The sequence below is a fragment of the Pristis pectinata genome, chromosome 18 (assembly GCF_009764475.1).
Source record: "Pristis pectinata isolate sPriPec2 chromosome 18, sPriPec2.1.pri, whole genome shotgun sequence".
NCBI classification, from domain to species: Eukaryota; Metazoa; Chordata; class Chondrichthyes; order Rhinopristiformes; family Pristidae; genus Pristis; species Pristis pectinata.
In genome coordinates, this window is record NC_067422.1 from 4,269,708 (window position 1) to 4,295,446 (window position 25,739).

At 39.9% G+C, this 25,739-nt stretch overlaps 1 protein-coding gene across 5 annotated transcripts in view; it reads right to left on the reverse strand.

Moving 5' to 3' along the window:
* Nucleotides 1–25,739, reverse strand: part of cep112 (centrosomal protein 112) — a 408,417-nt gene that overhangs the window by 202,564 nt on the left and 180,114 nt on the right. For all 5 annotated transcript variants that reach the window (XM_052032681.1, XM_052032683.1, XM_052032682.1 and 2 more), the window contains 2 exons: nucleotides 21,981–22,040; nucleotides 17,509–17,588 (listed from right to left, as the gene is read on the reverse strand). In XM_052032681.1, the coding sequence (XP_051888641.1) occupies nucleotides 17,509–17,588; nucleotides 21,981–22,040 (140 nt within the window). The remainder of the gene's footprint in view (nucleotides 1–17,508; nucleotides 17,589–21,980; nucleotides 22,041–25,739) is intronic.

The window sequence follows — 25,739 nt, forward strand, 5'->3', positions numbered from 1 at the left end:
AGGACTCTGACCAATTCTTTATTCTGTAGTCCCAGAGTTCTGGGGCCAATTGTCGTGCTCCAACCTCAAGGTGAGTCAGCTCTGCAAATTCAAGTATTAAACCTGGAATATCCTCAACTCTGGATAAGTTCAATTCATCATTTGAGTTGTGTCCAAGATGCTGTGCATTTAGCAAGGTATCCCAGCTCTGGGAACAGCATTACAAAATGAGGCATCCCAGCTCTGGAAATATGGGAACAGTATTGCAAAAAGTGAAGTACTGCAGCTCCGCAAAAAGTGAAGTACTGCAGCTCCAGGGATCTGGGAACAGCATCGCAAAGATCAAGGCATCCCAGGTTTGGGAATGCCTCCATTGTATCCAAGAGACGGTGATGACGGAAACCACAGGACCCTGATCTATCAACATATGGAGAAGCTGCTGCCAGACCCCAGTAATGGCCCACACTCATGTGACAGCCTGAGTGCCATATTTCAGCACCAGCCCCCACAAGCAGCCTCTCCACACCAAGCCATGGGAAGTTCTTTGCTGTGGGAGCACCAGGAGAGGTCAAAGTTTGCACCAGGTTCTCAGCACAACAGGAGCAGGGAGAGTACGCAGGTTTCCAGCATAGCAGCACTGTCCATAACACATCTTTATATATTTCTATATAATGCCATGATGACCCCTTGAAACGCTGATTATATTAGCTCACTCATTCCTGGTAATTCCTGACTGTGAATTGATGTACTAGTGTGACAAATCCCTGAATGGGAAGTTTTGAAGATAAAGCCTTCTGACTTGGTGGGAGCTCAGAGGAAAAAACAGAAAAGTTTTGAACAGGAAACATAGAGTGTTGGTCTTGAGCTGGAAGCTGATTACAGCAGGGCAGTGTACCTGGATGTACCCTAGAAAGAAGATAGGTTTCCAGTCAGTCCACTATAGGGCCAGGATATTATTTTTTCTTCATTTGTCAATGGTTAAGTGGAGGAGGTAGCTGTGTGTTAACTTGTGTTGCTTAAATTGACATAAATAATGAGTCGGATTGGACCTCATCTCACTCAACGTTTCTTAGTCTGGCAATTGAAATTCTGGAAAAAATCACACTTGGGGGTGTATATAAGAGGTATGTTCTTGTTGACCCTGAGGCAATGTCTAAGAAGAACAAGATCCAGTTCAACTCACTAGCCACCATTACAGGCTTTGTGCAAAAATATAATCAGATATTGGCTAGCATGCCCCAACATCTGAGATTGACCAGCATTGTTGCACACAAGCAAAGCCTGAGGTAAACCTAAAATATTTAACAAAGAGAAGAAATTTCTTAAAAAGAATATGGAGCATTCAGTAAGATTGTGCCAATGAGCCACAAGACCTGAGAATGGATGCTAAATAAAATGTTAAGGAAACCGCTCCCAACAGTTTGCAAGTTGCAAAGGGCTGCCTTTCAACCTGATACTACTGACCAATGCTAAGCATGCAAAGAATCCTCTAGGCTTTTCAATGCTTAGAATGCATGTTCACCTGAAACTTAAATGAAAGAAAAAGACTCTCAGAAAAAAAATGCTGCGGACATGACCCAGAGAAAAATGGATGGTTATTTACTTTCACACACTAAATATGTACCAGGCCTGCACATATGGTTGATGAGATGATGGTGGGTGTATGCAGCCTGACTGGTGCCAGCTGATTTCATTGGCATTTTTCCTTTGATCCTCTTCCACTTCAAGCAGTAACATCTGGTACAAGGTGCTTGAAAGCAAGCCCTACACTTAATGAAAAATTGACACGAGAAAACATAACCATGTTCCTGTACGGCTCCCTTAGACAAGGTGGCCTTGAATGCCCATGTTCAATGAGAGATTTGTATAAATGCTGGGAGATCCCCATACCCAAGCAAACAGTACTTATTAATTCACTTGTGAATGTAAGATGCATAATGCAATAAATTTATTTATGCTGTGCAAAGATAAAAAATAGCAATTGGCATCAGGTGCAGACATTGTGGGAACCCAGCAACTTCAAAAATACTTTTTTTTGGTTCCTGTTAAGAGGACTATTCCCACTCTTTGAAATTTCACATCTTTATATGGTGCATATACAAACCACAGTAAAGCTGCTTGTCTTTAACATATCAACCTGCAATCCCCACCTCCTCCCCCAATTCCCAGATGTTTCAATCAAAAAAAACTCTGTTCTCATGTAAAAGAATATTTTAGCTTTTGCCAAAGCTGAATATAACTGCGTAACTAAAATACCATTCCCTATTCTCAGCTTTTCTGAGACCATTAAACACAAATCCTGCATATTTCTGTCCTCTGTTCCTACTTCACATTCTGCCCCCAGGAGGGAAGGTCAACCAGCATGCAAGAAAGGGCAAACTGAATGCCTAGTGATAGACTGTGGAAACTGTGACTGTTATTGCTTAAATGGGTTTCAGATGCTGATAGGCCACATACAATAAAGAACAGCTGTATGCTTTTAAAGTTGACTTACTTTTGCCTTTACCCACTCACTGACAACTAAACCCATTTCAATATTGCCTCTAACCTCTGAAATCAGCTTTCATCAAAATAGTTCAAGAATCAGCACAAAACAAATTTTGAATGAGGAGCTGAAAATTCTTGGTGCTGGAGAGAAATGAAATGCTACGTAATACTATGTGTTATAAAGAATGACCTGTATACTTGATTGGTGTCTCTCAATTTTCCTTTGTTCCTGTTTAAGCTTTAAAACTGCCATGTAGGAAAAGCTGAGTGTAAGTTGCTCATCAGACATGTCCGAGTGAAGAATGCTGGGATAATAGGCAACCTGCATTGTTGCTGGGGTAGATTGTCCTAGGTTAGCTAGGGAGAAGATTCTGCATAGAACATCCGTTCCAGACTCAACTGATCAGTAGTGTTGAAGCGCACAATATACTTCCTCTCAAGTTTAATTACATCATCTGTGAACCTTATTGAATGTACTATCTTATAATCATTTCCAGATATCCATTAATCCCAATATAAAACTAATGTAAATATTGAATGGTTAATACTTTATTGACAATTAATGCTGGTTTCCAATACATGTTACTCACTAGTTCAGCTCCAGCCCAAACCCTGTTTTTAACGGCTCAATTAAACATTCATAAAAGGCATCACTTCTGCTTTCAGCTAGGCTTCAAAGCTGATGCACACTGACCTGTGAAATGTTTCATATCTGTCTCAGGGTGCCCTAGAATAGATTTAACTGTAATTCCTTAATATACTTTATCTAAAACTAAAGACATAAACGGAGATATAATGACATTATAATATTGCCAGTCTTGTCATTGTTGTTTGTCAAAGTCATTTTAATAGATTGACGATGCCCTTTTATATACACTTTACAAGCAAAAATGCAGAATACAGAGTAGTGCAGAGCAGTTCTGGCATAGGTGCTGTTCAGCCAGTTGGAGTATGTGGGCATCCATCCAAAAGTAGCTAACGGTGAGCAGGACCCTCATTAATTATTTCCTCTTAAGTTAACGAGCACTCCTGAACTATCAAAATTTCCATCTCAATAGTTTTGCAATGTATTTGTTTTCACCTTACCAGTTATTCAGGATATTTTGGATGTAAGTAATCTACTAAAGCACTTAACCAGAAACCAAATGCTGAAGGGATAATATTGACATACTTTTCACTGTAAATTAATTCAGACTGCTTGCATTTAGTGTTTTGGGACAGCATATTTAAAAACAACATTTTAAATATCCCAAAATCAGAAAGGGTCAGAATGCAATCTGAGTGTCAAAAAGTCAGTACTATAAGAATCAAAGCATTTACTGTTTGGGGAATTGAATACACAAGAATGGAGGTTATGCTTCAATTATGCTTTAACAGTTTTGTCAAAATTGTTTATGGCATTGGTGAGAGCACAGCTGGAGACCAAGATATAACAGGTAGACAGCAATGTGGAGTTGAGGTTACAATCAGATCAGCCGTGATGTTATTAAATGTGGTGTAGGCGACAGGCTCCTAATTTTCTAATGTTTGTAAGACAACACAGGTCTTCCCCAGCTTTCAAACGCGCAACTTATGTACAGCCCGTACACACGAATGAGCATTTGGGAGACCAGAGGGACGATGTGCCGGCTGCTGCAGGTTGCAGGCATCTTCTACTGCCTCGGAACTCAGTTCGCAGCCGCATTTCCAACTTGCAACTGTTTGCATTACAAACAGTTCACAGGAACGGAACCCCGCCATAACCTGGGGATGACCTGTATTTCATTGTACTCCAATTTTCTTCCTGTAGTCACTTTGATCACCAGTCTAATGTAAATTCCAAATAAACTCATTTTGCATACTATGATTGACTGGCATAAAAGAGAAAACTGAAGTTCATCACGCTAATATTTTTCATGCTTTGTAGTTCAAAAGCAAGCTATTTTTATCAACCTGAAATACCTGGTGTAGTTTAAAAGATCGTACAAAATACAGCATAATCCCAAAATTACAGAGTGGAAACACTCCATTCCTTTTAAGTCTTAATTCTAAACTTTCAATAATATCCCCTTCCCACACATATTTTTGACTCTACAAACACACTTACTCAGCATAAAGTAATTTACTAAGTTTGAAGTGTGGGCTGATTACATTTCTTATGTTTCCACCATGATTCTGAGAAAAATTATACACACAAAACATGTTTCTTTTCTTCCTGTTTATTACGAGCCACTTATTGACAGAGATGGTGATAAATTCAACCATGGTGTGACAGCATATAATTTGAAATCTTAATATTTTCCCTACATCCAGCTCTAAACCACATTTCAGAAAAAAATGCCACTTCTGTTTTTAAGATCACAAACCTGAAGAACTGCATATTCATAACTTTCAGCTGGGAAATATCTAACAGAGAGCTCAGCTGAATGCAGATACTATAATCTGCCTCCATTCACCATTGCTTCATATTGTATTCATATTTAATAGAGTAAGACTTCCATTTACATTGTGCCTCCCATAATCTTAGAGAAATCCAAAGCTCTTTACAGCCAAAGAGATATTCCATTGTAGCATACCGAAAGCAGCAGACAATTTATGCAGAACAAGCTCCAACAAACAGCAATGAAAATAATAACCAAATAATCGGTTTTTAGTGATGTTGGTTGAAGTTAAAAAAAATTAGCCCACAAGGAACAGCTCTCCGTTTTCTTTGAAATAATGCCATGATATCTTATATGTTGACTTGAGAGGATACACTGGGCCTCACTTTAACATCTTATCTGGCAAATAGCCCTCAATATCTCACTGATGTGTCAGACTAGATTTTATGCTTAAGTCTCTGGAGTGGGACTGGAATCCAGAACTTTCTGACTCAGAGGTGATACTGTTGCCAAATGCACCATGGCTGACAATTTAATAATAGTCTATTTAAGTGATAAAATGTACTATAATTACACAAGAAAGCTTAGGCAATCGAAAATATTAAAACAGGTCAGTGGTTGTGTTACATGATATCACTGGTTTACCAAAATACACAACTTTGCAATCACAGTACAGAATGAATCACAATGTAACATCACATGGTACACAAATGGCAGGTCTGAGTTCAAATCCAGAATGCTTATGTTTTCTTCCAATGTTTTTAATGCGAACATGTTATGTGAGAGCTCTATCACACATTCCACATCTTTTACAAAATGACAAATTTTGCAAATTGTTCTTCAGAGTATTTTATCCCTGGATTGAACCCAATCTTATTTAAAGATTCTTAAAGAATCATGGTGTAATGCCAGTAGTGAGCAATACTTATGGGCTGCAACACACATAAGATGCTGGAGGAACTCAGCCAGTCGGGCAGCATCTATGGAGGGAAATAAACTGTCGATGTTTCGGGTCGAGACCCTTCATCAGGACTGGAACGGAAGAGGGCAGAAGCCAGAATAATGTTGGGGGGAGGAGGAGCACAGGCTGGCAAATAGGGACTTCCTAAATATACAATACTGTGCCAATTGCAACTTTGTACACATTTGAAATGACCAAATAATGTGGTATATCTTATCTGTCAAAGTGTCGTTCAAGATCTACAAAATAGTACACAAAATAACAACAGCACTATGAAGACAGTGTGGTTATTTAAACCCATGTACTGCAAGAAAACATGTTTAGAGACGCTTTGGTAAAGTTTTTCTGATTGTCCTCCAATCAGGCATTAATTGCATGACGTTGCATGAATGAAAAGTTCTTCCAACTAAGTACAGAAAGCCAAAGCTACTCTGTTCGTCCCAACGTTTACTGAAATCGTGTCGACAAGTTCTTTTCAAGAACCCTGGAAGTTGTGGAGGTTTAAATCGATGGTGTCTGAGTTGATTTTTTTTAAAAAAGATGTTCGTTCTTCCAAAGTGTATCACTGTTTTCATGTTCGTTGTTTTCATGTTTGTTCTTCCAAAGTGTATCACTTCACACTTTTTTAAAAAAAAGTGTGAAGTGATACACTTTGGAAGAATGAACATGAAGGTGGAGTACAAGGTTAATGGCAGGATTCATAGCAGTGTTGAGGAACAGAGGGATCCTGGGGTCCAAGTCCATAGATCCTTCAAAGTTGTTGCGCAAGTTGATAGGGTGGTTAAGAAGGCGTATGGTGTGCTGGCCTTCATTAGTCAGGGTATTGAGTTCAAGGGCCATAAGGTAATGTTACAGCTCTATAAAATTCTGGTTAGACCACACTTGGAGTATTGTGTTCAGTTCTGGTCGCCTCATTATAGGAAGGATGTAGAAGCTTTAGAGAGGGTGCAGAGGAAATTTACCAGGATTTTGCCTGGATTAGAGAACATGTCTTATGAGGAAAGGTTGAGCGAGCTAGGGCTCTTCTCTTTGGATGCAGGATGAGAGGCAACTTAATATAGGAGCATAGATTATGACGGGCATTGACAGAATGGTCACCCAGCACCTTTTCCCAAGGGCAGTAATAGCCAATACCAGAGGACATTGTTTAAGATCAGAGGAGGAATGTTCAGGGGAGATATCAGAGATTCTTTACACAGAGAGTGGTGGGTGCCTGGAACGCACTGCCGGGGGTGGTTGTAGAGGCTGATACAATAGGGACATTAAGGCTCTTAGATAGGCACATGGAAGTAAGAAAAATGGAGGGTTATGGGCTGTGTAGGAGGGAAGGGTTAGATTGATCATGGAAGAGGTGTTTATATAGATCAGCACAATATCGTGGGCTGAAGGGCCTGTACTGTTCTATGTTATAACAGTTTCCCCACCTGGATACCAGTCTGTGTGACAGAGAATTGGATGGGAAATGCTGCAGAACAGGCACTGAGTAGTGTAGGATGAGCAAAAATTTCCCTTGACGAAATACTGCTGCTCACTCACTCATTCATCTTCACTCCTCAGGAGGTTTAAGAAGGGTTGGAGCTTTTGGTTTTACATCTCACCCACTCCTAAACCTCTCCAATTGTTTTCAATCTCCCTTAGCCACTTCCCCTCCATTCCCACTCAAACACCATTCCCAAAGCACTAACTCCATTTACCTTCGACCGTCCAAGGTTGAGGCAAACTACTCACAATCCTGATGGTGCCTATGACACCGAAGTGATCCTCTGACAAACTCTCAGCTGTGTCCTTGTTACCCCCAGAAATGGGTATTCCCATGCCCACCTGGCAGGCTTCCCACTTCCACCCTGCACAGAATAGAGTTCATCCAAAACTTTGCTGCCCAAATCCAAACCCACACTGTCCCATTCAGCCATCATCCCTGTGCTTGCTGACCTACATTGTCTCTGGTTCTACAATACTCAAAGTTAAAATTCTCAACCTTATTTTCAAATTATTAGTGTCACCCCTGCCTACCTCTGTAATTTCATGCAGCACTACAAGCTCCAATTTGCACTGCTCTAATTCTGTCCAAGTCTTACACATCAAAAATTCTACCCATTGAACCACTGGTGGCCATACATGCAAGTGCCAAGGTCCTAATCTCTGGAATTCTTTCCTTATCACTTTTTGCCTGGTCAGCCTCCTTTAATATGGTCATTAAAACCTACTTCTTTGTCCAAATCTTTGGCTATTTGTTTGCTGCCTGGTATCAACTCATGGAGTCATACAGCACAGAAAGAGGTTCTTTCACCCACTATATCATCCCCTTTCTTTGGATTCAGCCCATAGCCTTCTATGGCTTGGTGTTTCAGATGTTCATCTGAATTATTCATAAACATTGTGAGTGCATCTGCCTCCACCACTCCTTCAGGCAGTGAGCTGCAGATTTCAACCAACATCTGAGTGAAAAAAGTTCTTCCTCAAATCCTCTCCAAGTCCCCTACCCTTTACATTGCTCTCTAGTTATAGGTACTTCTGCTCAGGTGAAAGGTTTCTCACTATCCACAATATCTGCCACAATGTCACTAGTAATTTTGCATACCTTAATAAGGTCCCCCTCAGCCTTTTCTGTTCCAAGGAAAACAAACCCAGCCTATCCAGTCTCTCCTTACAGCTGAAAACATTCCATCCCAGGCAACTTCCCAGCAAATCCCCTCTATGCCCTCTCCAGTGTAATCACATCCTTCCTATAGTGTGCAATAACAACCGTACATAGTACTCCAGTTGCGGCCTAATGTTTTATATCTCTGATAACATTCTGGCAAAAGTCTTGGGACATTTTAAGTAAAAAAAAAATGTAATGCTAGAAACACTCATAAGGTCAGGAAGCATATGCGGAAGGAAAGAGAGTTAACGTTTCAGGTCCGAGTCATTTTGTCAGAGCTAGGAAAGATAAAACAAGTTAGTTTTCAGTGCCAGAGAAGGATGGATAGATCAAAGGGAATATCACTGGTAGGGTGAGACCAAATGAGTTAATGTGACAGTTAGAATCAGACTATATGTCTATGTTATGTGTTGCTAATAGCAGGGCTGGACATGCCCAAAAGGCCAGGTTATATTAATGGAAAGTGAAAAACTGAGCCAAAATCACAGATAGATTACTGGCAGGAATGGCCAGTTCTGATACAGAGAGAAAGAAAGAGTGAGTTATCTTAAGATGGAGAACTCAATATTGAGTCTGGAAAGCTGCAAGCACCCAGACAGAAGATGAGCTGTTGTTTCTCAACAGCTTGCATTGGACTTCATTGTAAAAGTGCAGGAGGCCACAGACAGGGAGATCAGATTGGGAGTGGGGTGAGGAATAAAAGTGGCAGGCAACCAGAAGCTCCGAGTTACTCCTGTAGACAGAACACCGATGCTCTTGGGACATTTTACAGCATTAAAGATGCTGAACAAATGCAAATTACTGCTCAAGATTAGTATGCTTTTTTAGCAAGAATAAGATATTTCATCTCACATTTTTTAAATGTCTTCTTTAATTCTGACCAAGTATGTAAAGGGTTAAACAGAAACCAGCTTCACTGAAAGAAATCCCATCCCAGCCTAACTTAATACAATTCTGAGAAAATCTGTTGGTGTGACTGAGACTGGAATCCAACCACCTTGGTGGAATTTGTTCAAACCTGTGTTTGATTAGCAGCCCTGTCTGAATTTAACAGACAACAACTTAAATCTGTTTCGTTCTGTACATTTTCTGAAGATATTCCTCAATCAAAGTTATTCAAAATATAGAGCCTAGCTAATGTCTTTGAAGGGATATTGTTTGGCTTGTTAGCTTTTGTTGTGGTAAGAAAAATAATTTTACTCAGTTTTTTTTAAATCTCTCCCAGTTCTGAAAAAGGACCTCTGGCCCTAAACATTAACTCTGTTTCTTTTTCCACAGATGCTGTCTAACCTGCTGAGTACTTCCAGTAATTTCTTTTGTTTATATTTCAGATTATCGATATTGCAGTTTTTTTGATTTTCAACTTTACTTAGTTCACAGTTAATTGCAGTGGTCACAAATTATTTCCTTTTTTTTTAAACTACTCAAGGGTGTAACAAAGTTTACCTACCTGTTAAAAAAAATGCTGCTTCACTGCACTTTTCATTATTCTATTTGGTCATTTGAAATCATTTAACAACTTTGTCAAAGCCTGCTATGTCTAATGCAGTTTTCTTCATTAATTCCAAATGGAGATTACATAATAAAACCAATAGCTGAAATGAATTGGAAACATTTCTATTCATTCACTGGGCATAAAATTTACCTAAAATAAAAACAGAAACTACTGGGAACACCCAGCAGGTCAGGTGACATCAGTGGAAAGCAAAATGCAGTTAACATTTCAGGTCAAAGACCCTTCGTCAAAACAGAGAAAGAGAGAAAACAAGTTAGTTTTAAGTTGGAAAGAGGTTTGGTTGGGATTGTTAGGATAAAGGGAATATCGCTGACGGGTGAAGGTAAGGTTGTAGAGGTCATCCAGTCAATGGGTTAATGGAGATATTTAGGGAAAGAGAAAATGAAGGAAACTTATGAAATGAGGACAATTAGAGATTAAGAATACTATCAATGTAAAAATAAAAAACAAAAATAAAAAAACACTACAGAATGTTAGAAGTTTCAGGCTATGCCAATGAAGAGAGAAAAACTGAGCCAATATCGCAGCAAAAGTGGCTAATTCTGATACAGACAGAAAAAGCATGTAATCTCAAATTGTAGAATTTAATGTTGAGTCCAGATAGATGCAACATGCCCAGACAGAAGATGAGGTGGTGTCCCTCAAGCTTATGTTGGGCCTCATTGTAACAATGCAGGAGGCCAGAGCGGAAGTAGGAAGAAGAAATGTGGAGCTCCAAATTGTCCCTGCAAACTGAACATTGGTGCTCTACAAAGGGGTCACCCAATCTACATCTGGTTTCTCAGTTTGGTTTCTCCAATAGAGAAGACCACATTGTTAACACCAATTGCAATACACGAGGTTGGAAGAAGTGCAAGTGAAGAGCTGTTTTGGTCTCTGGTTGATGGTTAGAGAAGAAGTAAAAGAACAGGGAATGCAAAATACAGTGCTGTAAGAAGAGGATTGGTTGGTGGGGATGGAAGAGATGGATGCAATGAATGTATGTAGGTTGTTATGTTATAACTTTACCTCATGAAACTGCCATAAAATCTGGTGATTATGTGAGGGCGCAGAGCAAAATACTCTGGATGCTTGAACACATAGCATTTATACCCTGTGTATGTATGCCTATAACAACTTGAACTTGAATGAAGAACAGATTAAAAGGGAAATGTAACAAGAGTCCAATGGCTGATTTTCCAGTGCCAGCTTTAATTATATGGGATTGGTAAGCCTTTGACTCATCCATTAGAAAATTGGATAGACATTACCTGTTTACAACAGCTAGAAATTTAAAAGGACAGAGGAACTAAATGGTGGATGGCTGCAAATTGGGTCAACAAATACTTATAAAGCCTTTACAGTACAACACTGTCTCAGTTGCCCAAAAATGAAACATAGCTAGAATAATGAGTCTTGGGATAGAATATTGAATCTCTTCCCAAGTAAAGGATAATGATAGATTGGATTCCTGTCTGCTGTCTCTCGAGGTAGAGGTAGGTTCCAAATGGGTTGCACTCACTGCCATTCCCAGGAATTCTTCCCACAAGATTGCAGCATGAATTGAGGAAGGGGAGAAACAGGACCTGAAGGCACTTCTGACTGCAAGTGCCACCAGCTGTGTCAGCCAAATGCTCTACTGTCTGTTGCCGTAGAGCACAGGTCAGCATTTCACTATCATCGATAGTTAGGTGTTCATCTATTGTGTATTTGATGGAAGGATGCTGTCAGATAAGCAATGTATCCTGCTTTTAACGCTGTTCCTGCTTTTCTTATTGTAAAACTTCCAGGTAAAGAAGGATGGACCGGTACCTTTTTTTTTCCTTTCTCTCCTTACTTTTGACCCATCCCCCAGTGGATCTGCTCTCCCCTTCTCCCCCACACCTGTCTATCACTATCTTTTACGTGCATCTACCTATTACCACCTTGTGCCCACCCCACCTCCCCTTTTTTGTCCACCTATCACTGTTGTGCTTTTCCCTCCTATATATCGGGCTTCCCCTTTTCCTATTTTCAGTCGTGAAGGGTCCTGTCCTGAAATGTTGACTGCCTGCTTTTCTCCATGGATGCTGCCTGGCCTGCTGAATTCCTACAGCATCATAGTGTTTTTCATCTAGATTCCAGCATATGCAGTCCTTTGTTTTTCTTGATCGGTAGGAAACCTGTTTTCTCAGCATGATGTACTGAGAAGGGAGTGCCACATTGCTTGGCACTACATGTTCTATCAACTGAAATAACCGGATAATAATTTCAAAAATATGCTCCAAATCTTATTCCTGGACTCGTAAAACGTGCTTCAATGAACTGTAGCTTCATAGCTTTGGGTGAGCATACAACTCACTACCATTTGTGCAAATGCTAGGAAATTGCTAAATTATATCATTTTCTCTAAGCCATAATATTATTAACTCAAAAAGTGCCTGCTTCCAGGGCAAAGGTCCAGCTAGAAAAGTGACTGGGGGCTTTACGAGCAGAAAACAGGTTTTACAGGATCAATTTTTCCAATTTACTACATCCACAATATAACTAATCAAACAATCCACATGCAAGTTCTGAGAATGGTTGTACTTTAGAACCCTCCACTGATCCACGTAAATAAAAAAGACCCACAATCAGATCAGTCAAGCATTGTGTGGTAAATATGCCACTCTGTTCACTACTGCACACCACGTATCTTTACACGGAAATCTCTCTGACACCAAGTTGGTTAAATTAAATTCATTAAGGGTTCGACAACCCACCTTTATTAAACCTAATTTGGGTAGCTTTGGATAAACTATACCCCTTGTGTAGTCTTAGACATCTGACAGTCTATGTTACAGGTCTTCCTCAGTCTACAAACACCCGACTTATGCATAGCCCGTACATATGAACAGGAGTTTGGGAGACTGGCAGTATGGATTTGCTGGCCGCTGCATTATCTTCCACATGGGAACTTGGTTTGTGGCCATACTTCTGACGTGCAAACTGTTCGGGTTACACATAGTTCACAGGAATGGAACCCTGATGTAACCTGGGCACGATCTGTACAAAGAATCAGGTGTCTTTCAGGGAACATTAGGCTATGTCAAGTCAAATCAAGTTTATTGTCACATCCACAAGTACAGTGCAGTACAGGTGCAATGAAAAACTTGCTTGCAGCAGCATCACAGGCACAGAACATAAATTATACGTATGTTATATATGACAGTGAAGAAAAAGACTGTGCAAAAAAAAAAATCAGAGACAAGTCCACAAAAGTGCATGAAGTGGTCCGTAGTGTTCTGTTGCTGAGATAGGGTTAGGGTTGTGCAGGTCGGTTCAAGAACATGATGGTTGTAGGAAAGTAGCTGTTCCTGCCCAAGGTTCTGCCCGACAGTAGCAGCGAGAAGAGGGCATGACCCAGATGGTGGGGATCCTTGATGATAGATGCCACCTTCTTGAGGTGGGGAGGGATGTGCCCACGATGGACTGGGCTACATCCACTACACTCTGCAGCTTCTTGCGTTCCTGTGCATTGAAATTGCTGTACCAGACCATGATGCAACCAGTCAGGATACTTTCAACAGTGCGTCTGTAGGAGTTTGGTGACATGCCAAATGTCCTTAAGTTTCCAAGAAAGTAGAGGCGCTGGTGCACCTTCTTTGTGATTGCACCTACATGCTGGATCCAGGACAGGTCATCTGAGATGTTATCATGCAGGAATTTGAAGCTGCTGACTTTCTCCACCTCTGACCCACCAATGAGAACTGGCACGTGGTCTCCCGACTTCCCCTTTCTGAAATCAATGATTAGTTCCTTGGTTTTGTTGACATTGAGCACGAGATTGTCATTGCTGCACCGGATGTTCTACCTTACTCCTGTACACAGACTCGTCACCACCTGTATTTCCGCAATCAACAGTGGTGCTGTTGATGAATTTGTAAATGGTATTGGAGCTGTGCTGAGCTACACAGTAATGGGGTTAAAAAGAGTGGAGCAGGTGGCTAAGCATGCAGCCTTTGAGATGCACCTGTGTTGATGGTCAATGAGGAGGAGCTGTTGTTACTGATCTGTATGTTGTTACTGATGAGGAAGTCAAGGATCCAGTTGCAAAGGGAGGTACAAAGACCCAGGTCTTGGAACTTAGTAATAAGTTTGGGGGGGATGATTATGTTGAACGCCGAGCTGTAGTCAATGAACAGCAGCCTGACATACGTGATATTGTTATCTAGCTGGTCCAGAACAGAGTGGGCAGCCAGTGAAATAGCATCTGCTGTTGACCTGTTCTGGTGATAGGCAAACTGAAGTGGATCCAGGTCATTTCTGAGGCTGGAGTTGATTCTCATCATAACAAACCTCTCAAGGCGCTTCATTACAGTTGTCATTGATCTTCTTGGGCACCGGTACCATAGATGCCCTTTTGAAGCAGGTGGGAACCTCAGACTACAGAAGCGAGAGGTTGAAGATGTGCTTGAATACACTAGCCAGTTGGTCTGCACAGGTCTTCAACACGCAACCAACTAGGCCGAACGGTTTGCATGGGCTCATCCTCTTGAAGGATGCTCTGACGTCGGCCTCAGAGACTGAGATGACAGAGTTGTCAGGAGCTGTGAGGGTTTGAGTAGGTGTCATTATTCTCACTCTTGAAGTGTACATAAAAGGCACTGAGAGCTCATCTGGAAGTGATGTGTTGTTGCCACTTACGTTACCCATTTTCACTTTGTAGAAAGCGATGGCATGCAAGCCCTGCCACAGCTGTTGAGCATCCATCTGTGACTCCAATTTAGTCCAGAATTGACTCTTTGCGCTCGTGATTACCTTCCAGAGGTCGTGCCTGGATTTCTTGTATGGATCTTGTATGGGAGTCCATGATTCCCAAAATATTCCGACTGAACTAACTGAACCCCACTCACATTTTCTTGATTGACGACCAGCACCTGCATCATCTTCTTACCCTGCCCCTCCTTTATCACCTCTGCACCAAATCCCATTCAGCTCTACTACACACTTGCTCTACACTTTGCTACACAGAACCTCATGAAAAGACCTATCCTCCACAAGCTCTTGCTGTTGCAAAGTCTTTTCTATTGCACACAATGAACTTCATGGATGATGGAATATTAAAGACTGTAAGCCTTACACAAAACTACCATGGGCCCCAATACCCCACCCTGCTTTAAAATGCATTGTCACACCTACTAGACATCCAAATTACAAGTTGACAAATGATTTTGTTCTGTTGATTGTAATAACTGTTTCCTGAATTTGTACAGTTTAGTCTCGTTTCCACTTAGTCTCCGTTGTAAAGGACACACTATTCCTTGAAAGCTGCAATGTCTAGGAGCTCTAATATTATTCTACTGACATGCAGCTAAGAGCTGAAGAAATCAATGTCATTAAAATGATTTTTTTTTCAAATGACATTCTAAATTTTCTGATATACTTCCAACTCCTGCTGGGGGAAGGAAGGGGCTGAATTTCACCAACACTGGAGGCATTGGAAGTAGCCCAAAAGAGATTCACCAGGCGAATTCCTGGGATAAGAAGGTTGTCTTATCTCAAGCAGCTACAGAAATTAGATATATATTGTTTCAAGTTTATAAAAATGAGGGGTGATCTTACTGAAACATAAGACCTTTAAAGGCTATAACTAGGCAGGTATCAAGATGTTTCCACTACCTTGAAGGAGGGGACAATGTTACAAGATTAGTGGGCAGTCTTTTAAAATTCACGTGCGTAGTAACTTTTTCTTGCAGAGGGTGGTGAATCTCTAGAATTCTCTACCCCAGAGGGTGGTGGAGGCGAAATCAGAAATTGAGGGCAACATGGAAGTGGCGCAGTAGATCAGGCCTGGGACAGAACAGCCATGATCATAGTGAATGTCAGGGCAGGCTTGAGAGGCTGAGTGACCTACTCCTGCTCCTATATTCTTATGTTCTTATTTTCTAAATGTGGATTGTCTAATCAGGCTGTGGCATTCACACTCTTTAGAATCCTGCTAAATCCTAAACCCAAAAACTAAGGATGAAATTAGAGAGAAGCAATGCAAATGTGCACGCGACCCATTCAATATTAGAATGGGATTAAAGGAGAAGTGCCCTCTGACAGATATAAATTAGACCAGTTATAGGTTGATTTGATAAACCTATGTGTATTTACAAATCAAAATGCCATAGGAAAAAAATTTATAATTAATAGTAGTCAAGTTGTTAAAGAGAGGATATAAGGACTAATAAACAAAACTTAAATCGTTTCAAGAAGGGTTGTTTAGATTGGATAGTCTCCACCTAATCCAGGCATCTGCTAAAGTCATTCCGAGCCCTGTATCAAACAGCACCCAGGGACATCCGGGGAACAGATGTCTCATCCTCCACTAGCCTAGGCTGAAGCAAAGAGCCAATACTTAGCACTAATCCTAAGCAGCATAGTTATGAGTGAGATCTCCGCAAAATGGGTGACTAAATTCTCTGTGCTCTGAAATCTTGCATTACCACGAGAGTCAGGACTGTTTGCAATGTTCACTGACTACAGGCATATCTTGATATCATGGGGGATTGAGTTTATGACAGGAAAGTGCTTCGATCTTTAACAGTACAAGATCAATTCTATGAAGAAACCTAAAGCCAATAAAGTGCTGGGGTCCTCTTACAAGACATTTCACTACAAAATAAAGTGTATCAATTTTGTCCTGGTACAAGATTAATTCCAAATTTGAAACCAACTTAATTAATAAAAGCTCAACAAGCCTTAAAAGTGGGAAGTTCATGACAAACATGTGGGATGAACCAGCAAGTCTTTTTCCTGCCTGTTATTGTTTATATCTGGAAAGAAAAGGTTGGCACCGACACTCAAGTTATTAGAAAGCTGTGCAGCGTGATTGCTTTGGAATGAAATTCTTATTGTTCACAGCTCAGAAAAATTCTTCACATTTTGGATTCTCCAAATTATTTCTGCACAAATTTAAAGTTTCCTTCTTTCTGCGTCCTTCTCTAAGGGTTCTAACATAAGCATAAGAGATCTCCAAGCAGAGAGTACCTGAACAACAGGAATTCCAGTAAGTCATGAAACTATGGCTAAGCAGGCTTGCATTCAACTTGTGAATTTCACCTGACAAATCATCTGCTGATAGTCTGCTACCAGTGTATCTGAGAAAACAGGAGATCACCAAGAGTTCCCCACAGTAAAGAAACTTGTGCCTTTCAGAATCTATCTTAAAATAGTATTTGTAAGGGAAATAAAAATTGAATGTATAAATACTGCAATATATTCCTCACAGACTGCACTCAGTGTTTAAAAATAAGCAATTTTTTTTTTGTATTCAGTTATTACACACAGCAAGCCCCTTCTGGTGATGAACTTAGTAAAATGGTAATGTTAACAGAGAAGCGCTGCCCAGACACTAGTAGAATTCCTGTTCTTCTTCAATTATCGTAAGATCTTCACTACCCATTGGAAATTGCACATTAAATCAGCTTAACACATCAGTATGGTATTCAATACTGAAACATAAACAGAAGTTGGATGCCCAAACCTCTGGCACTAAGTTCAAATCCACATCACCTTAAACGAACATCGATGAAATTAACTTTTTTTTAGTTAGTAATAAAAAAAGTGTTTTTACCGAAAGGCTTCTTCCAATTTGCGAATTTGTTTCAGAGCATTTGCTTTCTCCTGGTCTCTTTCAGTCAGCAAGTTGTGAATCTGAAGTAAAATAAAAATTAAATTACTTATTTCTTTCATGTGTAATACAGTATAAACAAAATTAACTTGCATCACAATTTTAGAATATTTGATATCAAGAGCAAAACATAATTGCAGCAAACAAATCAAATGCTCTCTAAGTACAATCACTGGTTTAGTAAATAAAATATAACTGGTGTTAGTTATAGTATTATCTCCTCGATCTTTGATAATAAGAAAATAGAATCTGGATAATTTATGAAGTTTTGGGGCCCAATTAAATCCCAGAGATCCAGCAATGCAGGCTCAGACACATTTTTGCTCTTTCTGGCAAGGAAAGAAAATTGTAACCTGGAGGAGGAATGGGGGATGTGCAAAGGGAGAAATAGGTGGACACATTTTCCATGAGCATGCCTTTGTCATAATGTCATTATCACCTGAATGTCTCAAAGATTTCACCAGTTTTATTCCATCCACTTCCTGTTCCAAGTGAGCATACTACCTGCAAAGGGCTGGAAATGGGGCCAATCGTCAATCATCCAGATGCAACTGATTCAACAGCTGAACCAGCAAGCGAATGCCACTCTGAGTTTGTCCGACGTATGGCAGACTGGCCTGGACCTCTCACCCCAATGACAAAGCATTCTTTGAATCTTGGAAAGAAGGAACATTTTCCAATTTCCTCCATTTATATTTAGCAACCTTCAATCAATCAATACACCAAGTTACTGACTGGTTCTCGTCAAAACCAAAACTGTTGTTATTTTAATGTAGAGACCATTGCAGGTTGGGGAGTAGCTGGGGTCGTGATAGTGGAGAAAAAGGAAGACAGGGTTTTACTGACCTTAAGAGTGATATCAGAAGCCCAGTGAGGAATCTGGATTGCAGAACTAAGGGCCTAATAGTTCAGCACTATCTCCAGCTGGATCTCATTGTGCAGCTTCCTCTCAGATCTCTGCACACCACTATCTCCACTTTTTCCTAGAATGCATTCTATCTAGTGCATGCCCACACTAATGTTTAACGTTATTAGCTGCATTTCTCCAATACTGCTAAAGCAAAACATGTCTAGCAGGGTGGAAACATTAAGGGAATTTCCAACGATAATGGGTTTTAAAGCCCTGGTCAGGCCAAAACTAACAGGAATACAAGAAGCCACAGGGTGACAATTTTGGGTTTATGCCTGGAATTCTCCGTATTGTTGGACTCCTGTTGGCAGTCATATCGTGGTAGGAAGGTAATTGAGAGAGGAAGAAATGACAGAAACATCAGGCACTACTTCCCAAAATAATTGGAATTGCTTCCTAGAGTGGGATCAGTCTAGCGACAGGTCATTCACACATTCTCTGGGTCATGGTGATGGTTGAAATTCCGAAAGAAGTGAGGAAATAATAGCCATAAAATAAAATACTAGTAAATCATTAGGTCCTACATTTATTTCCTGCTGCACTAATGATTAATAAAAAACTTTAAACTACTGGTGCTTGCTATTACTAATGCTGGACTTATGACAAAGAGAATGAACAGCTGTAACAGCCAGCTATCACAAGACTACTATTCTAACAAGCTAAAGCATCAGCTTTTCTTTCATCCCTCCTCCATTGAGCCTTCTTTATTACATTAGTAAAAATTAGAGGTTCTTATGTGCCTTGTGGCACTTTGAACAAACAGCTTAAAGGAAACATTAGCCAGCATTTCACATTCCCTGGAGGTATAAAAAAGATACTTGCAGCTGTTCTAATTACTGGGCCTGACAACTAGTGCACTGCTGCCAGTCTTTTACAGCTTTATTGGGATACAAAGCAACAGGTCATCAGCACAAAGCAGGTGTGTTTTGCATATATTGAATTCTTTCACCCACTCTATCACCAGTCGGTGGCTTATAATAGTCAACTTTCAGTTTTGCCACATTTTGTTCAAAATGGCATTCGAAGCAAGCACATGACAGCAGCCAGAACTAAATGTAACTGGTTAACTTAAGATGTTCCTGCTTCAGTTACCTTAACGCTTCAGATATTTTACTACTGAAAGGGAACTACTTCCAAAAAAAAACTACTAGTAAACATTTTTCAAGAGATGCAGAAATACGTATAGTGTGATTTCTGTCACAAACATGAAGCATGGGTAATTCACTATGACTAACATCATTGTGTAGTGTTTGTAGAAGCAAATGATTAAAGGTTGGGCAAAGGTTTTTCGGTGATGATGTTCACCCTGCTTAGTTTTCTTGGGTGCCGTACATAGTTGAACTTATTGAACCTTCCACCTATTTAGAAAATAAATTAACAGTGCAATTAACTGGATGATTGTTATTTACAGACAATCTCAGAATCTCAATCAGTTCAATGTGTAATGATCAGAATACAAAGATTAGGGATAAGGTCAGTGCTAATATAATATTTATCAGTCCTACAAATCTCTAGGATGAAAATTAGATCATCCATTCTGAATTACTATTTTTCCCTGTGTGCGCACTGCTTGTTCCTGTTGGGGCTGTTTATGTTCATTGTGCAAAGGACAAAGCACGTTCAAAATTTAAGTTCTTCTCCAAAGCGTAAAAAGTTTAGGCTGACATTCCAGTACAATACTGAAGGAGTGCTACAGTATGGCTGAAATGTTAAACTAAGGTCTTCCCTCCCCAACTACGTGGATGTAAAAGATCCCATCGTACTACCTCAAACTAAGGCAAGGAGTTCTCTATTATATTTCTCCTGACCAATCAGGTGTAGCAAATATCATGAACAATTAACCAGTGGTAGAGACACATCTCAAAACACTTATAAACAGCAAATGATTGAATTGATTAATTAACTAAGCAAATAGGAGTACCACTTTGTACAGCAAAATCCCACAAACAGAAATAAGATGCATGTTCAAGTTTTCCAATAAACATCACAGATTGGCAAAGATTTCACCCACAGATTGGCCTTGAAATTTGTATTGGGTTGTTCCTATGCAATTAAAAATGGACTTTTTCCTAAGTGCAACACATTTTACAGCAGAAATTCAACTGAGCACCCAGCACAAGTCACCATTGCGCATCAAATGACATCATTCTTCATGCAAAGTTCAGCACAGTATCAGTATGGGCTAGGGAATGTGTGCTATGTTCTACACTCTGCCTGCTGAAATGCCTATACAGTAAAAAGATCAATGCTGCTAGCTGTGTCTCAGTGGGTGATTCATTCTAGTTCTGCAGTGGCCTGAGGCATGATTTATCTGGGAATTAAAATTAGTTATACAAATGTAGAATTTAGTAAGTGACTGGTGACAATGAACTGGCTGGATTGTCATAAATATCCATCTGGTTCAATATTGTTCTTCAAGGGTAGAAATCTGCCACTGTTATCCCGTCAAGCCTATAAGCAGCTCCAGATACAGAGCAGTTGGTTATTTTTAATTGGCCTCTGAAATGGTCTAGCAAGAACAATAGTTAGAACAATAAATGCTGGCCTAGCCAACAAATCAGCCATCCTGCAAACTCTAGTGAATATCCTCCTTAACTTCATGACCAATATTTTTTTTTCCTGAACTTTAGATTCAAACCAGCGTGAAAATTGTGAAGGGAATTATTGCTGGGACAGATGTCAAGAGATTTTACAAGGCAAGTGGACTCTCAAATCTGAAACAATTATGTAATTTTTCAATGAACCCACTGGGGTCATAACCCAGATGTGGAGACTTTGGGAGGGTGCAGAAGTGATATACCAGGATGTTGCCTGGCCTGGAGTGCATTAACTATAAGGAGAGTTTGAACAAACTTGGATTGTTTTCTCTAAAGCATCGAAAGCTGAGGGGCGACCTGGTAGAAGTATATAAAATTATGAGAGGCATAGATGGGGTAGATAGTCGACGTCTATTGGAATTGTCAAAAACTAAAGGGCATATGTTTAACGTGAGAGGGGGGAAGTTTAAAGGAGATTTGCGAGGCAAGTGTTTTACACAGTGTGGAAGGTGCCTGGAACGCATTGCCAAGGCAACGTTTAAGAGGCATTTAGACAGACACATGAACAGGCAGGGAATAGAGGGATACGGACCATATGCAGGAAGTTGGGATGAGTTAGACTGGCATCATGGTCAGCACAGACATGGTGGGCAAAAGTGCCTGTTCCTGTGCTGTGAGGTTCTATGTCAAGCCATGGGGAATTTATGCTACAATATCAGATCCCAGGGATTTTAATCTTCTTTCTTTTGGTAGATCCATTAAAACTCAATGAATTAAATATCCATTAACTAAAAACTACAAATCAATCACAGCATGTTCATTCTTTGTTAAATATTGCAAAAACTCCTCTACCTACAATTTTTAAAATATAAATCTTTTGTTACAACAATTTCTGCTTATATAACTTTTGATGTCCCATCAGTAGTTCGCATGTTGTCACTAGTTATAACAGGCATTTCCTTCATTACCTTCCTTTCATGAAGGCACTCCAGATGCAGTTTCTCTTCTTCAAATGTTCCTGCTTGATTCTGAGAAAAATACACAAAAATTAACAAGCTAAAGGCATTAAATAGTGTAAAGAAAGAAATGATCTCAAATTACAAATTCGATTCACAGGTTCACTTGTCTTTTAAACAGTTATTAAACTAAGAGGTACCTTTAAGAAATTTATGGATTGTGTCTTTGTCTCAGTTGAGAATAAAAGTTGTCATGTACACTCCCGTGCCCAACATTCTACCCTGACTTCTCTAGAGCAGGTGCTAGCTGCTCATGGGAGTGCAACTCCTGATCTTCCTTCATTGCTTTCATAAGGTGCTCAAAAACAGGAGAATTTTTTTTCCTCTTCAATTGGGAAGAGGCAATGCCTCTTTTCTGATGACAGCAACAGCATATCTTGCATTTAATTACAGTCTTCAACCTTGAAAAATATCCCAAGGTTCTTCACACAAGTGTAATCAGATAAATAACTGACAAAAAAAAAGCTGAAACAGGAAAAAAAGGCCTAGGTGGGATAAAAAGAGATAGTAATAACACACTCAGATACTAAAAAGGAAAAATGTGCTTGTGATCGTACAGAGGTAATTCAGGTTTGCAAAGATTATGATAGATACGTCAACTGTACTTGTGTTTCCATGCTGTTTATCAGCAAAAGATTCTGCCAGGGAACCCAGTTAATGGTCACTCTGAAGCTGTCCAGCACCTGGATCAGATAGGCCAGGATATTATGTATACCTCACTGATTATATTCCAAAAACCATGAAATAAATCTACCACATTCTCTTCATCCATATCATGTGATTTTACACAAAAATAACATATTAAATGCTGTGTATCCTGATTCCAAGCCGATTCTGATTTTACTAATCAGTCTACATGTATCTAGTTCATTGGCTCTCTTCTTGGCATCTCTTCTATATGCTTGCTTCCCCAAGGAGAGTAAAAAAATTATCAGAATCTCTGCTATCACCATCAACCTTTGTCAACACTTGAGAAAAATGCTATTTGAACCCCAGTGAATTTTATGGTTTAAGTTCTCACTTTTTCCAGAACCAACAGCTCTCTGTGGTTATTTCTTCTAACTGCTCAATATTCTCCTCCAGTTACACATGTATTCTCACTTCCTCTAGCATTTCTGAAAGTCAGTTTCATAGTTACTTCATACTTCAGCTGCAACTACATTACTCCCTCCATAGCCATGATCCTTTGAGACTCATAAAAGCCACTATTCCTTTTTATATTATCATTAGCTTTTTTATCCATACTCTTTCTTTAGACCCATCCACATTTTGCCCCCCTGTCCTTCACATCTTCTATAGATAATCATGTGCCTTCCTTTTAAAATTTACTCTAATTTTAACCCCTTTATCTGTCCAGAAAAATCTCTGACTGATTTATTCTTAACTTTAAAAGGAAAATATTTATCTTTCACTCATTTCAACTCATAACTTAAAAGGTTTCCACTGGTGATCCAATGACTCGTTTGCTGACTTTGCAGGATCACTATTTGTTGCATTATGAAGTTCATTGAACTTTGCCCTTTATCTTTTTTACAATGAACCTAAGCAACTCTGGTTACTATTTTTCAAATGTTTTCCAACTCTTATATCAATTATTTGTTCCATTTCAAATACCATCTCAAGCAAATCTTCTGGCCTCATTCAACTTGTGTATTGATGTGTACAGCAGTCTGAATGGCAGTTTAAAAACTATTATCCACATATATATTTAAAATGCTATAACCAGAAGTCACAGAATCCAAGTCCTGTTCAAAACCAAACTACGTCTTGCATTGTTATCATATCCTTACATAAATTGTCAATACTTCCAACCCCTCCAATAGTATGAAATGCTTTAAGCTTTCACATTCATTCCTCTTGATCCTGGCTCATCTTATCTAGATTTTTCTTGCTCTTTTAAAATCACACTTCCTACTGATCTCACCTTCATTACTGTCTAATTTTATTTAAATTCAGAATCCCCTTGCCTTTTTTGTTTTCATATCTTACTTCCCCCCACTTCCCCTTTCTCTTGACATTTTAACTGATTTCTACTTTGGTTGAACCAATATTTGGTTGAGAACGCACTTTGTTTCCTCTGTCCCCCAGATATCTCTTGATAATGACAGAGCTCAGAATAGAGTATCTATTTCAAGATTTTGGTGCTGGGTATGTGAGTGAGGCAGCTGAGTATAATTAGGGGATTGATGCTGGGAATATTGGCTTGGGAGAGGACACTGACATTGGTTCACTTGTCCTGCCAGTGGGTTTGTAAGATTTTGCACAGACAACATTGGTGGTACCTTTGCCAGTACTTTGAAATGCTTATAATCAAAGTCCCAGAAAAATGTAGAAGTATGGACATCACTACTGTCCAGTGGAATGAGTTTTGTGCTGGCCTTTAGGTACTTGCTCTTCAACACCCTTTTTCCTCAGATGGCCAAAGGTTGTGCTAGTATACTGAAGGGAAATGGTGAATTTCATTATTAACTCCTGCCTTCACTGAGGGGTGACTCCTGAGACAAGATATGGGAAGGGATCCATGTTTACCAGGGTCTCATTTGGAGTTAGTGTGCGTTCCTGTGCAGTGGTGGCAGGGTGGTAGGGGATCTTTGTTATTCAAATGTTCATTGAGGGCCATTCACTCAGTGAACAAATCAACAGTAACTAGGAACCTGGCCTCTACATGTACAAATACGTATGCAAAAGCATGACCTGCATACTTCAGTTCAATGACTGAGGACAGAGTGACCTTAGGGTGGGGGCAATGTATGCAGAACAGTTCTCTTTCTCCTGGAGATGAGCTCCACTCCAGCAAGCAGCAAGTTGGAGGTGAAGTGCAGCATTGCCACATGATGGACTGAGAAAAGGACTGGAGTGTCGACACAGCCTTCCTTGATATCAGTCTGCACTGAGACTGAGAGTTATGCATCCACTGGTTGAAATTATGGCATGCATGTTAACAGAGATAGGATGGAGATACATTTCTGAGGCTAGCCAAATTTGAGAAGGATGCTCCAAAGTCCTCTTGATTGACAGAGTCAAATACTTTTATGAGGCCAATAAGCATGTTTGTGGGTGATGCTGCTCATGATAGTTTTCTTGCAGTCACCTCTCATGAAGGCCACGTCCAACATGCCATGAGATAGCTGGAATCTAAAGCACGATTAAGGAATCAACCCTTCAACCACTGGTTGAGGAAATCTTTGTGATGACTCTCTATGCAGGCAGAGGAAGCCCCTTCTGCAGTTACCATAATTGGATTTGTTTCCTTTCTTGAAGAAAGTCACAATTATGCTGTCTCCGAGGACCCTTGGCATGTCTTCCTCTTCGCAGATGCGGGTGAGGAAGTTGTAACTTTGTGTCCGAAGTCCCTCTCTGCCAAGCTTTAGCAAGGGTAGTGTCTACTCCCAAAGCCTTGTTTCTCATTTGACATATGGCCTTTTCAACTTCTTTTCAACAGTCATAGTTGCATTCTTTGAAGAATTTCTTCCATTATGCACTGACTCAGATAGATAGAAACTGATCCCATTGATGGTTGAGCATCAGAGGAACAGATTTAAGGTGACTGGCAAAAACCTAATACGATGTGACAATTTTCTATATGCCATGATTTTTAAGCATATGGACTGCACCCCTTGATAGGGTGATGGAGACAGGTTTCAAAAGGAAGGTAGATTAGTACTTGAAAGGAAGAAAAAATACAGAGCTGCTGCTAAAGGACGAGGGAAT